This window comes from Callospermophilus lateralis, chromosome 12 (genome assembly GCF_048772815.1).
Source record: "Callospermophilus lateralis isolate mCalLat2 chromosome 12, mCalLat2.hap1, whole genome shotgun sequence".
NCBI classification, from domain to species: domain Eukaryota; kingdom Metazoa; phylum Chordata; class Mammalia; order Rodentia; family Sciuridae; genus Callospermophilus; species Callospermophilus lateralis.
The window spans coordinates 79,682,665-79,701,183 of NC_135316.1; the positions used below are offsets into that span (position 1 = coordinate 79,682,665).

At 31.0% G+C, this 18,519-nt stretch overlaps 1 protein-coding gene across 2 annotated transcripts in view; it reads left to right on the forward strand.

The window, feature by feature from the left end:
• Window positions 1–14,738, forward strand: part of Postn (periostin) — a 33,020-nt gene extending 18,282 nt beyond the window's left edge. Inside the window, exons 13-22 of one of the 2 annotated variants that reach the window (XM_076871955.1) lie at window positions 281–411; window positions 519–621; window positions 713–780; window positions 1,485–1,530; window positions 4,447–4,527; window positions 7,504–7,593; window positions 8,223–8,312; window positions 8,994–9,071; window positions 12,819–12,860; window positions 13,931–14,738. In XM_076871955.1, the coding sequence (XP_076728070.1) occupies window positions 281–411; window positions 519–621; window positions 713–780; window positions 1,485–1,530; window positions 4,447–4,527; window positions 7,504–7,593; window positions 8,223–8,312; window positions 8,994–9,071; window positions 12,819–12,860; window positions 13,931–13,968 (767 nt within the window). In that variant the 3' untranslated portion in view covers window positions 13,969–14,738. The remainder of the gene's footprint in view (window positions 1–280; window positions 412–518; window positions 622–712; window positions 781–1,484; window positions 1,531–4,446; window positions 4,528–7,503; window positions 7,594–8,222; window positions 8,313–8,993; window positions 9,072–12,818; window positions 12,861–13,930) is intronic. The other variant, XM_076871956.1, reaches the window with a different exon arrangement.
• The last annotated feature ends 3,781 nt before the right edge of the window (window positions 14,739–18,519 follow it).

An 18,519-nucleotide genomic window follows, 5' to 3' on the forward strand; every position in this document is an offset into this window, starting at 1 on the left:
TAAAGGACACACAAATACATGGCAGAGAAGAAAATAGTTCTAATTTCAGGACGAATTTGATTTTGATTCCTCCATTCCTTTGGGTAATATTTGGGTTGAAGTGAATGAAATGACTGAAAATTTTGACATAGCATGGATACTATTTTGAGAGAACAATGACATAATGAGAAAAAAAAACACAGGAAACAGAAAGACAACTGTTTGGTTTCTCTTTCTCAGTACTATTGAAACATCAGAAAATATGACATATTATTAAGCAAATACATATCTTGACCCGTAGGGGACAAAAACGCTCTTCAAAACATCATCCTTTACCACTTGACCCCAGGAGTTTTCATTGGAAAGGGATTTGAACCTGGCGTTACTAACATTCTGAAGACCACACAAGGAAGCAAAATCTATGTGAAAGGAGTAAGTTGTCCAGAATGAATCTGTGAAAGTGTCCATCTGTTATTAAATTATCTTGATGTCCATTCTTTGTTAAATTTCTCATTGACCTTTCCTCCTTGTTTTGATAGGTAAATGATACCCTTCTGGTGAATGAACTGAAATCCAAAGAATCTGACATCATGACAACAAATGGTGTCATTCATGTTGTAGATAAACTCCTCTACCCAGCAGGTTGGTAGTTATTGAACTCATTGATGGACTTTTTTCACATTTTTTATTTTACATTTTCTTACCAACATTCATTTAATGTTACCTTTCACAGACACACCTGTTGGAAATGATCAGCTTCTGGAAATCCTTAATAAACTGATCAAATACATCCAAATTAAGGTACAGAATCCTATTGTATTTATTTCTCATACGTTGAACAGATATTGCAGGTTGAGCATGAGAGACTAGAAATGTAGGCATTTCTAGTAAGCATACACTGGGCTTGGATTGCTCTTTGTTGCTTATGTACAACAAGCCATCCTATAAAAAAGCAACAATTTCTTCATAGTTTGGATCAATAAATATCTATTCAAAGCTATTTGGGGAAAAATTAGTGTATTAAATGTCCTGGAAAATACTAAGTTGAATCAGATGCTGTTTATTCAAAAAGTTTACAGTCTAATTGGGAAGATAAGACATATACATATAAATGAAATGTTTATGTATCAAATATTCTTGCTACTAAATATAATGAAAAGATAAAGAAATTACTTATAAAACATTGTCAGTAATCACAGATTAAAGGCAAAAGAGTATTTTTCCCCTTTGTTTTTCTGGGCTTAAAGTTGCAGAAAGCATCTAATAATATTTAATAAACATATTTAACTTTGAACTAATTATTCTATAATTTTAAAACTCTGAGTGACAAACCCAATTATTTTTTATGTCTCTGACATGACAGCAAGGAACTAGGAAAGGATTTCCTTTCTATTAAGTGTAGGGACAGCTTCACTATTTTTCTTGAGCAAGAATTAAAGTGGTGCCGTGTTTTGTTAATGCAACTACCATATTTTATGTTACTGAATAAAATCATTTATTTGCAGTTTGTTCGTGGAAGCACCTTCAAAGAAATCCCCATGACTGTCTATAGTAAGTATGTGATGAGTATTGACTGCATATAAGTTCCGAGATGAAAAAAAAAAAATTGTCTCTTTGTATTTACAAAGACTATTGATAATCTGGTATTTTGAATTCTAAACAATGACAACTCTCATTCTACTTGAAACAGGGCTTGAAATCTGGAAGAGGCCTCTCAGGCTTACCTTTTTAATGCCAATGAAGCACTTTCCCATTTATGGGGAAAACAGGAGTGATAGGAGATGAGAAAGACTGTAAAATAAAATACTAGCATGGCAGAGACCGAATTTCTTAAAAAAAAAAGAAAGAAAGAAAAGAAAAGAAAGATATCAAAAGCAAAAGATAGCCAGTAAGTGCTCTAGTGCTATTTGAAAATTCAGCTGTGTGAACAGAGAAACAGGATTGCCAAAGGACATGCTCATTCCACCCTTCAACCCTGAGCTACCTACAGAGAGAGTGGAAGCATGCCAAGGAATCCTAAAGCTTATGAGATGATGGTTCAAAATCTCTCCCCATCCAAAACTGGGCAAAGGTACACAAAATCTGAATCTCAGGTTTCGAGATTCCAGGTTCATTTATCCCTGACACTACCAGATTATCAAAATTAAGCCTCTACTACTTAAAAATGGCAAAGGATATTTCAATTTCATAAATAGTGCCCATTGAATATTTACTTCTTGTAACTTTTTCTTCCTTTGTCTTTTTTCTTTCTTTCCTTATAGTTTTCAAAGCAGAGACTCTTTTCATTTTGTTTTGGCTCTACCACTGAATACTCAAAAGTATAAACATAGTTAAAACTTTATTTCAATTCCCACATTTATTCTGGCTAGAACATCTGTTTCATATCATGAACATCCATTTATTTAAAGAAGTACCTTTCTCTTCAGATGTACAGTAACGGAATTACAAAGCCAAAGTAAGGAGCAAAACAAAATGTCTGCGGCTCTTACTGGTTTAAATTCTGTGATGATTATATACAATCCCAGCATCAGACCAGCTCAGCACTGTCTTAAGGATTTAATTAGCACAGTCATCATTCAGCATGGTAGAAATTCCATACTGGAAGTATACAATTTTATTAAAAACATATTTTATAACAAACAAGAATCCTTATGAGCTCTATTCATCAGACATGTTTTCTTTCTTCACCAAAGACATGTACCTGTACGATGTTCCTGTATCTTTCCTACTTTGTCCATGTCTGTTCTACCACTTTCCATATGTCAGAGCAATATTTTGTTTATAATGAACCAAAATTACTAGCTACTACATTGTGTTCTCACTCATAGAGTGTAAACCACATATTACAAAATTAAACAAGTTTAATGACTCTTGACAGTCTACTTAGAAGGCTTGAAAAAGCTGAGATTTACCTTCCAATATTGGATTTTTGCTCTTCCCAGGATAGGTATCTTGTTATTAAGAAGCATTTTCAAATAGAAGTAAAACTAATTAAAACCAAAGATCTTACTTTTATGTTCATCTGTTGACTTCTCTCTGAAATTTCTTTAATTTCCTTCCTGTTTACTATTCTTGCCCCCAAAATATAGTACATTTTTAATTGTATGGGGGAAATGTTATTTGTTATAAGTTGTCAAATATAGAACATTTGAAGTGGAGAAGACAAAAATCAGTAAATCCTTAGCCAAATTTGTCAAAACTATTTAAGTCTTAAGAAAGCAAAATTGAAACAAAAATATGAACAAAATCTTCAAACTAAACCTCAAACTCCCTACTATGATATTAAAGATTTAAGGTAAACGTAATTAATCCACTTTGATAGTAGCAGCAGAAATCTCTGCATATTTGGCCTTCATGGAAAGGTTCCTCTATAGCAAGACAACTTGTGGAATCAGTAATTGAGCACAAATTTGATATACTTTAGAGCTTATAATTTGGTATGTCAAGACAGAATATGATTAAACATACATTGTTTCTATTTAGACCGCTTACATTGATATAAATGTTGACACAAAAAAATTTCAGAAATAGCAGATGAGATTGTAATAGAAACTCAAATTTTGCTAACATCTCCACTCTAATATGTCAACACCATGTTATGATTGTTGCCGTTAGAACAGTCCATTATCCTATGCAATCATCTTTTAAGCCTTCTAAGTAAAAATGAAAAAGGCCCCTAATAGCTCTGGTTATATAACTCCAGAGACACATTTCCAGTTAACTTGAATAGCCAAAGTCAACCAAATTTTAAATTAACTGAGATTTTAAATTAACGTTACACGTTCTTACCTCACTTGGGTAGATAATATATATTTAAAATGTATACCTTTAAATTTTTAAAAATGGTTATGATGAAATAAAAAATTAAAGGCATTTTCTCCTCCAACTTCATGCTGACCATATCATATTTGTTGCATAGAGCTCCTGTCTGGCTGGCTGAAATGTATTCTTATCTTAAATATTCTAAACTATTTTTTTTGTATTTTTCTTTAAATGTTGCTGTTATCAAATGCATGAAAAACACTTTAAGAGACTTCTCCTCTCAATTTTCTTCTGTTTATTGAGAAAAAAATCCAACAATGCAATTTAAGGTATTATGAGTTGCATGAAATTAATCATGTTTATTTGTCTTCTGTTGCTATGCAGCCAATATTTTCAAGAAGTACAAAAGAAGGTAAAGAGCATTAGTGGTGCACTTCAAAATTATAGATTTCTAGATAGAGTTCCTCATTTAGTGAGCATTTATTTCACTGGAACACATCCAAGTCACTGGACTTCAAAGTTCAACATCTGGACATGAGAAGATATTAATTATGAACCATGAATATTACCTGTATCTGACTGCCTGAACACATTACCATATCTAATTATTACCATATAAACTTATTACCTCAAAAGGAAAAGAACAACTTCATTCAGGTTGTTTTTATGTAAACATCATTCATATTCCACTTTCTATACTTTCAGCAACTAAAATTATAACCAAAGTTGTGGAACCAAAAATTAAAGTGATTCAAGGCAGTCTTCAGCCTATTATCAAAACTGAAGGTAAAAATAAATGCTATATGTGGTTCCTTTTATTTCAAAACAAATCATAATATACTGATTTCTATGAATGTATCTACATTCTTTTTTGAAACTAACATGCTAAATATTTCTATACCAATGGCATGCTCATGTAATTGCAGAATGTGGAGTGCAAATTATTTAGCAAAGTAGATGGCGCATTCCTAAAGCTTTCAGTACATTTGCTTGTATTTGATTCAGTTTTAATTTAATTGGTGTTGCATTAGCACGAGTACCCAGAAACTTACTATAAACAAATAAATCCTGAGCGTTCTAATCTGTAGGTAGACTCTTTCAGAGATGAACTCTTTTTGAATTTCTTTTTCCAATCTCTCCACATGATCTTTTTTGTACCGTTACAGGAAGCTTGTCTAAAAACTTACAGTACTTTCATTCAGCAACCTGAACATAAAGCTGTGCATTAATGAAAGCTTTTAAAGTTACAACCAGGCAGGCATTTTCCAAGTGCATCACACCTGAAACAGATGAGTAGCATATTGACTGAGTCAAATCTTAGAATCCTAAATTCCAGTCTTGAACTTAAAAATACTGATAGATAGATAGATAGTTAGATAGATAGATAGATCCTCTAATCTTATGTTTTAGGCTTAAAAAAAACCAGTCATTTTTCTTTTTATCCTTACTGTCTATGTAAGTGAACTTCAACATCTTAGAGATTACTTTCATTTCATATATTTTAATTATCTCCAAGGATCAAACTTAAAGAATTTATTCCCCTGCTTTTACATCTTAATATGGTTACTTGCCACAAAGAATAGACCTGGCTATCTGCTTTTCTGTAAGAAAGATACAGTCTTCTTTAATAAAGGAACCAATTATATCTTTAATTGAGTATCAGGAAAATTTTTATTTTAGTTATCTTTGATTTGGGTATTTCTTTTCATTCTGTGAATTGAGATGGCGACTTTGAAAATACATTTGCCTTTTCCTTTCAAAGTGACCCATGACTGAAAACGTAGCCATTGAGAAGATATGTAAAGACTGATTTCTCAGCCGATTAGTAATCTACATTAGTATCCATTCTTGAGACCCAAAGTTGACTTATGCTTTGAAATCTGTGCTGATATTTTTACTTTAAATATTATGCTTATCGTTGTTTTATTGTTTTTGTATGTTGATGAAGATTTAAACTCTTAACAAGAAATTAAGTCACAGGAATTTTGTGGAAAAATATTTCTTGATCATTTAAATGGAAGATGACCAAATGATCCTAGATAAATTAACTGAGATTTTAAAAATTAGAATCCCTAAACTTTTTTTAGAACTTTACATACAGCTTCTGTAACTGAAATGGATCACATGTGCCATTGTTCTTATTTCAAGGATTCCTTTGTATTCTTTCAGGCTTCTTCATTCAAACCATTTACCCTCCCATTCTTTGTTCTCTGTATTCTATCCCATTATTCTTTCTCCAGCTAGAGATAGAGAGGCATGTCAATTCTACCAGGTTTCTTCCTTTAAAGAGGATATGGATGAAAGAGAGTCACGTAGCCTATTCATTAATAACTCTTCAATTCAAAGATTTGGAAGTTGTACTTCTTACATAGCACAATGAAGAGAACATTCATCTTAGCTGCCATTTCTAATTGTCCAGTTTCTAAGAATGCTACTGTCATTTGTTCCTATCTTTTATTGATTCACTGATGAATTTTGAGTTCTTATTAAATACATTAGACTCAGGACAAAATTTCAAGATTTTTTTTTTTAAAAGTAACAAGCCAAATTTTAGAATTAAGAATAAGTCAACTGAAATTCAATTCGACAGACAGTTATTAAATATTCAGTGTACTGGGTATTCTCCTAGATGCTATGAATAACTTAAAAAATTTTTTGGCCAAATTTCTGCCATCATGGAGCTTAACAACAGAGGATATTCCTGAAATTTCACTTTGGCTTTTCTAAAAGAAAATCAGTTTAGATATTTTATTAACTCATTTGTTTTTCTTAAACTTCTCAGGCATACTTTCTTTTTGAAGTTATTACACCTTAAAAATCTGATCTTATGTGTATTCATTGCCCTCACAGATAAAATATCATGGCTTGAATATTTACTGTTGAAAGACCTATACTTCTGTTTTCATTATTTTAGATTATTCTGTTTAATTCTGGGTTTTGATATACATTGACAATTTCCAGACAAGCAAATCCAGTCAAAGATATGCAAATATAGCCTCATCTGACTATTGAAGGGTGTTACAGTATGAGTTAAATGTACTGAACTTGAGTTTTCTTATGCCTCTTAAATAATCTTGATTAACTAATATAGTAATAAGCTTTCTAACATTCAAAATGATTTTCTCTGGGAGCAAAATCATTTTGCAAGTCAAATGCAACACTTTAACTTTTGCATTTGAAGAACTATTTAATTATTAATTATTAATTAGTTAATTTTTTATTAGTCTAATATGCAAATTGAGTACTCAAATCCATTTTCCCATAAAGCCTGAAACTCACCACTTTAAAGGTAAGTACAGGCAATTTTCTTATGCTCAGTCCTATGCTCAAAAGATCAAAAAATTAAGGTTTTCAGTGATTAGAGTCTTAAATAAAATATTTTAGTAAGTAAAGATAATGTCAGTATGGTAATGTCAGATCTAAACTAGTCATCATTACAGAGATTCAAATTTGTACATTCTGTATGATTCACAAAGTATAGACACATATATAATTTACAACTATAATTGAATCAGATTTATACATCACTTTAAATACTAAAGCAGATGGAAGTAATTGTAGTAGCACACCCATAGAATGTGCCATCTGTTTTCATAAATATTTTCTGATCTGAAGACAATGGGAAATGTTTAGAACTGATTTCACAAAGCCTGAAACACTTTGATGTCTGATTAACACCAAATGTTGGAATACTTTTCCTGTTCTGGGAAATCTAAAGGACTGTTTTGACATAATAATTTGTCTCCTAAAATGATGTCTCAGGACCTGCAATGACAAAGATCCACGTTGAAGGTGAACCTGAATTCAGAGTGCTTAAAGAAGGTGAAACCATAACTGAAGTCATCCATGGAGGTGTGTTACTGTGTGTTTTTCCTAGTGTGTGGGTAGCATCCTTGTGTTTATTTGGAAATAGTGTTGGTTTAGAAATGTTGAACCCATAAAATTTTCTTATAGTTTTTATTTTACATAAATTGGGGGAACCATTTTCAAAGCTACAATTTAGTCAACAGTTTACCTTTGAATGGATCCTATTGAAATTAATTCAACTATTAAGTCACTAGGCCCACTGAAAACTATTATTACTTCTGCATTTGTAAGTGATGATTATGAAATGTAATGAGATCTAATGACTACAATAGTGTCAATTCAAAAAGACATGTTGGACTTAGAAATGGAAGAAAATGGTCATTGTTTAAGATTCTGCTAATAAACCATTATTAGGATTTATCATAGGGTTACCATTTCCATGATGGCAAGGTTGCTTGCCAGTTGGTCCTCCACCTAATCCAAGACTCAGGACAATTATCGCCTTTTAGACTTATATTGATTTTAATTTACTATGGAGATGCTCTAACAATGACTGGGATTAAAACTTAAATGGTAATTTTTAGAGAAATACATTACATTATTAAAATGTCAACCTTATGAAAGTATAGACACCATATGAAGATAAATGAAATGTATTTTCCCTCTATGTTCAGAGCCAATTATTAAAACGTACACCAAAATAATTGATGGAGTGCCTGTGGAAATAACTGAAAAACAGACCCGTGAAGAAAGAATAATTACAGGTAATTTTAAATTGCATACATAAAACTTTGCTGGTATTATAAAGATCAAAATGGTAGTTAATCCTAAAATCTCCACAAGAATCATTATAAAAACAAAGTGACTAAGTCACTTTCCTGATAACTACTGAAGTACTTCATTTCACTTTTAGGAAAAATAACATTATTCTAAATGTATGATACATGTTTTACTCTGAATTGGTAATTTGTGGACAAGTGTATAAGATGTGCTATGATGTGCATTGCACATATGTTATATGGCATATTATCTCTGTTTTTCTGTTTGTTAACGAGGTATCGAATATTAGAATCAAAAACTTTCCTCTTTGAGTTTCCATTAATCTTAAGATCTATACATCTAATACCAAAATCTATGCAATTTTATATAAAAATTTGATTCATAACGTTAGTAAACCTTTGTATCAGCCTCCCACTTATGAATTAACCTAAAATTCTAAATTCAGATATTCTATTAGTATTTATTTAGACAAGTAAGCAGCAAGTAAGGATTACCTGTTGTTTTTGTAAATAAGGTTTCTTTATATAATTATTATGTCCTTTTCACCCTATAATGACAGAACAGAACAATTACAACACAGACCATATGGCCCACAAACTCTAAGATACTTGCTTTCCAGTTCTTTACAGAAGTTTTTCTACCCTGTTTTATTGTCTTTTCTTTAGGTCCTGAAATAAAATACACTAGGATTTCTACTGGAGGTGAAGAAACAGTGGGAGCTCTGAATAAATTGTTGCAAGAAGGTCAGTTATAGCTAAAAAATAAGGATGTTGTGCTCAGCTGTCTGTTCCGCATCTAAAATAGTCTTTAAGGCCTTGTACATGTTTTCAACTCTACCTCATTCTGTTGTTCAACCATACCAACATAAGGAAAACATCCAGAAATATGAAAGGAAGCATAAATAAGTAATCTTATTGATTGTTACCTATTGTTTAACAGCTTTATAAAATAATTTGCATACCAAAAATCAGCACTAAAAACTGAGAAGGAACCAGGTGTTGGTCTGGAATTCTTTATTGAGTTGATGCCAGTATTTATCATAGCAAACCTCCTATTTTTTTCATTATATAAACCAATTTCTGCTATAAACATGTATCCTCTCAGAGGTCACCAAGGTCACCAAATTCATTGAAGGTGGTGATGGTCATTTATTTGAAGATGAAGAAATTAAAAGACTGCTTCAGGGAGGTTAGTAAAAGGACAACAACTAACCCCTGTAACAGGTTCTGGTTTGAGTTCTTCAGCTTTTTAAAGACTGAGCATGCTGGGTTTTCTTTTAATTAGGTAAAAGAGACAACATCAGCTGTGGTCCAACAAATCAAGTGTTTTGCTAAAGTAATCACTGTAAAGAAATAATTACAGTTTATACAGTCTTTAAAAAGTTCTGTGGTATTAAGCTTGGGGAGCAATGAATATTTTTTTTTTACTTTAATGCAGATAATTGTGAGGATATTCTGAGTGTGCAAAAGAGGAAGAGTTATTAAATTCTAGCTCTTACTCCAAAATTTGACTTTTATATTTTCAAAAAATGTATTCACTGCCCCCATAACATAAAATAAATAAAAGGCATGTTCTATATTAATTTTTAAATGCATAGATATAGCAAAAAAATTGAGCTCTTTTTAGCAACTATCTTTTCCAAAACTACATTCTTGTGAATGAATATCTGTTTCTTCTAACATTTGAGTGAAAATCTTTACCTTGGAAACGTGAATTATTTTGCCTGTGAAATTAATCCTTAGAGTATGGAATGTTTTACATCTATGATATTAAATGGACTTACTTTCAAAAGAAAAAGAAAAAAAGAATTCAAAATATCACAGAAACTCTAAATAGTAATTATTCAAGTAAGTAGTAAATGTTAACAAAATATAATCTGGATCATTAGTATTTGAATAAATTAACTTATAGTTCAATTGCTAACAGTAAAAAATATTACACCAAAAATTGTTTTAGAGAAATAAGTAATTAAACTAGTCAGAAAAAAAAGAAACATAATATTTGTAATAGTCTATGAATTTTGAAATGTAACTGAAGTTTGATATTTATCCAAAATGTGTCTAGATGGCTGTTTTTTTAATTTTTGCTTATAATTTTAAAAATTATGTCACTATGGCCAGAATGATATAAATTCTCTTGTGATCCCATATATTTTTGGCCGTTATTTTTTCTATATTTTACACTTTAACATAGATCATATCTCTTGAAACCTGCTTCCAGATTTGTGGTAGTAAAAATAAATATTTATGCAACCAATGATTGGATCTCCCCTTAATAGAAATATATGTGTCTGAAAAAACAAGATCTCCTTTCTTAATACAGGGAGTGTTATATCCTAAGCATAATTAAACCAAAATTTCCTATAAGATGAAATTCAGCAATCTATTCCTAAGCACACAACTCTCTATTATGAAAACATACAAGGATTTGAAGAAAAAGGTAAACAAATTATAAATACTAAATTGAATTCTTTTTTTTTATTATTCATGACATAGTTAACAGCTTTGTAGAATGGCAGTGCTTTTTAGAGAATGAATTCTTAGTAGCTGCCTTGTTTATACTGCTTTTATTCATTTAGGTTAAACTGTAGGTAAGTATGATTTTCCCCTTTTAATAAGGCTTTCTTACTAAGTCCATTAAAAACAAGTATATTATAAATACGTTATAAAGTGTTGATCCATCCAGGAGAGATAACTGCTACAAGTCAAAAAAAGTGATGTTCTATTTTTAATTAATGGATTTTTTTCTTATTTCTGTTTCTATTTACCCCAGAAGTTGATTCTTTCAGTTCTCAGTATACAAACTATCCATATATCAGTAACACATGTTTCCATAATGCCACATAATAAGTCTTATCAAAATATTTCTAAGGTTTGTCTTCCCATAGAAAGAGTATATGCAGTATAGTTACTAGTATGTGGACATTAATGGGATATGCTAGTTTTCTTTTCTAACTGTCAGGTCATTATTGAGTCACAACTGCCCCTGTTGTGACTTAGATTCTAAGAGGCACTGATTTACAAAACATTGGTAGGAATGCAGATGGCATCATGCAAGATTGGCTTTTCTTTTTCAGAGTCTAGCTGATTGATCCATATCCCAACCATGGTCTCATTTTAAAACTTGGAGTTTTCTATGTGACTTTTTCATTCTGTGAACATTTTGGAACATATCGTATATACTGATGAATTAAATGAACTTGCAAATCAGTTAAGTCATAACTGTTAACATGGCTAAGCGATACTTTTGGTACTCACAGTGTGATTTGTCACTTAAATATATCAAAGCCCTGAACTAAAAAATATTCTCACAAAAAGGCATAAAATTTTTGACGCTTAATTTTGGTAGAAGTCTGTAAACTGAGAATACTCAAGCAATGAAAGGAGAATATCAGACTATGGAGAAATGTGAATCTGTCAACATAATGTGTAAATATTTATGACATTTGCAGAGAATGTGAATCATGTTGTGGGGCTGGCTTCAATATGAGCTACAATTCAAACCTAAATTAATTGACTCTTTTCTGCTTTATTTACAAAGTTTTTGTAATTTTTTTTTGTTTTCTTTCTTTATAAATGAGGATAGTAGTGTTACCTACATTTAAATGAGTGAATATGAAAGCTCTTGGAATAATACTCAGCACATAGTTTGGTAAACTCCAGAAAATGTTACTTTCAAAATTAATGTCCATGAACAGTTTCATGATCAATAAGATAATATTTTTTCACCTTACTTTAAATTTCCAAAGTCACAGCAATGTAACTATGCAAATAATAATACTAATAACAATAAATTATTATTATTAATTTCATAGCTGAAATTATTATAAATTGCCATTATTTAATATGAAAGCTTTTATTATTTTTAACTAGTTAATTTTTTGAGAGTCTCTATGATTATATACCTACAGTTCTGTGGATTGACATTGCATTGAGGAAGGGAGGATGTTAGCATACTCTTCCTGAATTGTTTATTATTATATGTCTAGAGTGATCAGGTCAATGTTGTTTTGCTGTGGTCATTCACAATAATTAATTCATAAGTTGATGTATAAACATAATTTTTCAAAGACATTTGTTATACATAGGAATGACTTTAAAGAAAGATGACAATCATTGGGAAGAGAGTTGTACTAAACTTTATATATTATTTCATCATTGTGTAATTCTTTTTACAAATGGTTGAAACATTTATGCAAGTAATTTACTCTAGGCAAAAAAAAGGTACATTATGTGGGCTCCAAAAGGCATAAAATGAAACAATTTGTTTTGCAGTTAGTGAATACTCATTAGGATGCATGGAAAACTAATGACTCCTTGTTCGTTTTTAATGTGAAATTCTAAGGATCATTAAAATTTACTACTCCAAAAATATCTATGTGTTTAAGTGATATTCATTTAAAACTTTATACTTTTCTGTTTAACCATGGTCTCTTGTCTGATTTAGACCATAATTGCAAATTATTTCTAAATACAAATCTTTAATTTTAGATACACCTGTGAGAAAGTTACAAGCCAACAAAAGAGTTCAAGGTCAGTGTATTAATTATTGTAATGTGTGTATATGGCATGTTTTGAATGAGAGATATCAAAGGATTGTTTATGTACTTCATTGAACTTTGTTTTCTGTTATGGGGAAAAGTTAGAAAGTTTTGATCCCAAGTATTTATATGATAAGTATAAGGAAATGAACTGCTCAAGTCCTGCACTATTAATAGAATCTAAGTATATCAAGTATTAAAAAGAAAGGCAACTATATTCACATAAACTGTTGAGACTTGAACCTTTGAGGTAAACTCAAGTAGAGTTAAGAGGAAATGTTTGAATACCAGAGCCAAGTGCAGGTAGACCTAAGCTGTTAAAAAATATCATCTAAGACAAAGCTGTGGTTTGAGACATAAGTAAATTAGAATAGACAACTGTTAATGTAACTATTTATAAAATTTTCATATAAATGTGTAAATTATTTATGTATCTGAATATATCATAGCACTATAACTTTCAATTCTACATTTATGTGCATATTTTAATTCCTCCTCTTAAGTTATCTTACATCACAATACATTGAAATAGCAAAGATTTCCTTTGTGGAACTTAAATGACAAGCTTGGAATTACAAGTTAGAATTCCTGAGATTATTACTTACTAATAATCAAAACAAGTTACACTAGTTAAAATGTTATACTAATACAATTTTAAGCCTTCCCAATGTTTAAAGTTTTGGAATTAAAGGGTTGATTGCACAAATGTTTTTTAAAGAAATATTTATAAGAAATTTGTTTGAAACACCCCAAATCATCCAAATTTTCTAAAGAATTAAAAGAATCAAGTTTCAGAATATTATTTCCTTACACCTTTGATCAAAATACAATCTTGGTTCCATCTTAGGATATTATTAAAAGAAAATAATATAAGTGAAATTTTGTACAATGAGAAAGAGTGCCTTAACTAGATATGTTATGCACAGAATATCATTCTTTTTTTAAAAAATTTTCATGTTCTATTTATTTTTTTGTTTGTTTATTTATTTATTTTTATTGATTTTATTTTTCTGTGAAGTTTCATCATCTTTACATCTGTATGTTCCTCTTCCTCCTAATCAGGGTCTAGAAGACGATCGAGAGAAGATCGTTCTCAATGAAAATCTAAAAGCTAATCAACACATATAGAACCCTAAGTCAACAACCTGACCTTAAAAGGAATACTATGAGAGCCAATTTAACTTTGGGAACTAAAACATCAGCACAAGACAAATCATGGAACAATTCTGAACACACATTGAATTCTTTTTTTGTTTTGTTTTGTTTTCTAAATGAAAAACTTGAGAAAAATGGTGGGATTAGCCTCCTGTGGGATAGGAACTGAAGGAATATAGTACTTTATAGGCTTTTTAATCCTGAAATTAAGAGTTCTGACTAAAGTGGGAATCCATCAAAGAAAATCCTTGTCACTAGATTCATTGTGACTCAAATCTAAGAGTGGTGAGCTGTTATCTCATTGAAAAGATTGATCATTGAATGTACGTAATGGTTAAATCAAAAGCATGCAGTTACCTCTCCATGGGAAGCTAAGTTATAAAAATGGGTGCTTAGATATTACAAACAAACAAACGAAAATACTTTTACTTCCAAAGGCTTTACACTTTTCTAATAATGTAGGTTTACTGGTAAATTATGTTATTTTTACAACTAATTTTGTACTCTTGAAATGTTGTCATATGCTTCTTGCAATACATATTTTTTATCTCAAACATTTCAATAAAACAATTTTTTTCAGGTATAAAGAGAATTACTTCAGATTGGGTAATTCAGAAAACTCAAGGTATAAGTTAAAAATCAGTTTGGACTTGGGAACAAAACTTTATACCTCTTTTATTGTTAACAATTACTCAATAAAGGAAATTGAATGAAATGAGTGTTTCTTGAATTTCTTAAGTTTATTACATTACATAAAGAATTGTTAGACAATGAAACAATCAATAAGTATAAACAGAGCATTTGAGCACCAGAGCACCCAAGACTGTATTAAGTTGTAAGATTCAAAAGATGAATTTTGCAACTCAAAAGATAAAGAACAAATTATTCATAATGCATCATAGGCTCTAACTGAAGAACGAATAGAACTACACAAGCCAGAGACTGTCAATTATTTATTCCTGGGCTAGGCCTGGCAGGAGTAAAGAGATGCCCTTAACTGAGTTAAAGTAAGAGAAGAGTGTATTGTGTAACAAAGGAAAGGAAGAAAAAAATTTGTTTTCTGAGAATGATAAGGACATTGGCTTGATTCTCAGGGAATGTCATCCTTATCTTGGACTAGTTGAAATAAAAAAAAAAAAAAACTCACTTAGAGAATGGAATCCTTACTGATAAGCAACTGAGTAGTAATAGTGCAACAGAATTATACCATCCCTTGGAGAGTAGTAACTGAGAGACTGTAAAACTGAGTAAGGTCAGACTGAAGATGTGCGATGTGATCCAAGATGTTCAGCTTAGATCAGAGAAAGCTGGGCTCAGCACTGATGTATTAAGAAAGGACCTAGGAAGCTCCTTAGGGTCAAGAGGCTTTGAGGAGTGATGGGTTTGATGTATCGTGATAAAAATACTGAGAGTGCTATTGACTGAAGAAATGCTCAGTAGCTTTGGTTTTCCACAATTCTTTCTAGTCTAGGGGAGTGATGAGATCTATGTCAACCATTTAGAGACCCTGCCAGAAAAGAAAATATTCTACCTTCTCAGTCCTCAAGTACAGATCTCAGTGAGAAGGATTGATTCAAAATGATTCAAAAGAGGTAGTTATACACAGTGGTATTGGTAGAATGGATTAAAATGTCACCAATGTGAATGGTTGCTCCAAACAGCTAGCATGTTGCTCAGGATGCTCCAGAAGATCACCAACTAACTGCACAGAATAAGCAACAAATAGGTTCCCGACTTTAACCCCCTTTAGTATTTTTGTTTGAAAATGAGCCAGATCTTACAAAGTGGACTTCAAACATTGTAGTGCAGGACAAAAAGATGGATGTTGAACTTGGCTTAAAGAGCACTGACTTAAAGGCACTATTTTTTAACCATAGAAGAAAAAAGAAACCAGTGTCAGCTCATATACCTGCACACGTCTAGCATACCATTATGGTAAAAGAGTCTTTCAAGTGATATATGTAAATAAATTTGCCATAAAATTTAAAGAGGAGTTATTAATAACATGAATTAAATCAGTAATAATATGAACAAAAAGGATTTAAGAAATCTTTAAAAGAACAATAATTTAGAATGTTAAATTAAGGAGTTTAAAAAAATTTTAAAAATCCACTGATATGTTTAACTATAGAAAGGTTGGATGTGGTTTGAGGAAGTAGGTCACTGTGGGTTGACTTTGAGGTTTGCATTTTGTCCCTATGTAGTGGACCTCACTCTCTGCTTCCTGGTGGTCATGTCCTGAGCTTCTTTTCTCTGCCACAACCTTCTGCCATGATGTTCTGCCTCACTTTGGGCCCAGAGCTATTGAGTCGGCCAACTATACACTGAACCTCTGAAACCATCAGCCCAAACAAACTTTTCCTGTTCTATATTTTTCTTGTCAGGTCTTTTGGTCACAGCAATGTGCAAAGATAACTAAAACACTGATTTTGGCTTTTTCTCTGCACAAGCGGCCTATGAACTTTTGGATCAGGCATTTAAACATATGATTATGATTTTTACAGAAATCTATATAAAGTATTATTTCTCAAGGTTAGAAATGTTGTGACATCCTGCATCAGAATTTACTAGAAAGTCTATGTTGAAATGAAGATTTGGAAAGTCATCTAAGATTTAGATAGAGTCTTTACATGGAAACAACTGGTGAATATATATAAAGAAAATGTACAAAAAACACAGATGGAACTAGAGATCATTGTGAGATGTGAAATCACATAATATAATGTGGCACAAGAAGAAAGTACTGCTTGATTTCACTTGTATGTGGGACTTAAAAATCTTCATTTCATAGAAGCAAAGAGTAGAGGGTATGAAGGAAGGGGACAGTTTGATCAGTGGATGCCAAGTTACACTTAGTTCCTAACTATAAGAAGTTCTGATGTGCAATTGCACAGTAAGATAACTATGGATAATCATAAATTTCTGGATATCTCAGAAAGCTTAAAAAGGGAATTTGAAAGTTTTCATCATAAAAAATGATAATTCTTGTGGCAATAGATGTGTTTAACTTGATTTAAACATTACATGATGTGTTACATGTTGAAACACCACATATGACCCATAAATTTTTATATTTTTTACACAATTAAAAAGTAATTTTAGAAAGAGTATTTTGAGCAAACTTACCCTGTGGTTCTTTAAACACTAGTTTTTAAGTTTTTGTTTCCTAAAGTTTCTTTGTCTTTTTTTTTAGTTATAGATGGACACAATATCTTTATTTTGTTTATTTATTTTTATGTAGTGCTGAGGATCAAAGCCAGTGCCTCACATGTACAAGACAAGCATTCTGCCACTGAGCTATAACCCCCACCCTGTTTTCTAAATATAATTGTATTTTTCAAAATACAGTAGACTAAATCTAACATAATTTTCTTAAGTACACATATGAAAATACCTAAGTGAATCCCACCATCATGCCCACCCACAAGAATAGGGTTCTACTTAGAATAAGATATATTCCATGCTTATATAATTTTACCAAAATGGATTCTACTGTCATGTATAACTAATAAAAAAACAATAAAAATAAATAAAATAAATTTGACCAAAAATTTATTTTCAAAATAAATGTCTATACCTCAGCTACTAAGAGGAGGATCCCAAACTGATGATCTGCAACAACTGTGGGATTTTCTTGCTGTTGTTCATGAAAATAAACTTTTAAGAAAGATTTAATTTTTCTTGTTCATTTTTTCTTAGCTTAGCCCAATTTGCTTCATGTTATCTTTTTGTCTAATTTGTCAAGTCAACCAGAGGCTTTTTCAATGGTAACAGTAGAAAGCTGAAACCTGTAATTTTATAAACTAAAAACAGATTTCCAGAACAAGTAGAACATTAGGGTATATTCTGGTGCTTAATTTTATTATGAAAAATAAAGATAAAATTGTTGGTCACTAAAAAAAATACATGAATCAACCAGTTAACTAACGAATAATTAACCATTTCTAGTACCATTTTTTGAAAAAAAAAATCTTTTCTCCAAGAATTTGTCTGTGTATCTTTGTAAAAAGAGACAAGGCATATATTTGTTGGTTTACTTTTGTACCTTCTTTTTTATTCTGTCCTATTATTGATCTATTTTCTACTTTAAAACTGCATACTTACTTGTTTACTATAGCTTTAAAGTAAGTCTTAAATCAGGTGGAGTAGGTCTTCTAGTTTTGCTGATTCTTTGGGCTACTTTCAGTTATTTGCATTTCCACATGAATTTTTATATTAGCTTGGTGATTTCAACAAAAAATTAAAATACTTGCTGTATTTATGATGAAATTTGTGTTGAATCTATAGGTTCAACTGTGGATAATGGAAATCTTAATAATATGAGTTGCTAATCCATGAACAAAATATAGGTCTCAGTTTAGGTAGTACTTTCTTATTTTCTTCACCAATGTTTTCTAGTTTTAAGTACACAGGTCCTGAACATATTTGTCAGATTCTCCCATAAGTAGTTAATATTATTACTCCAAAATACTCATATGTTATGAATGGCATTGTTG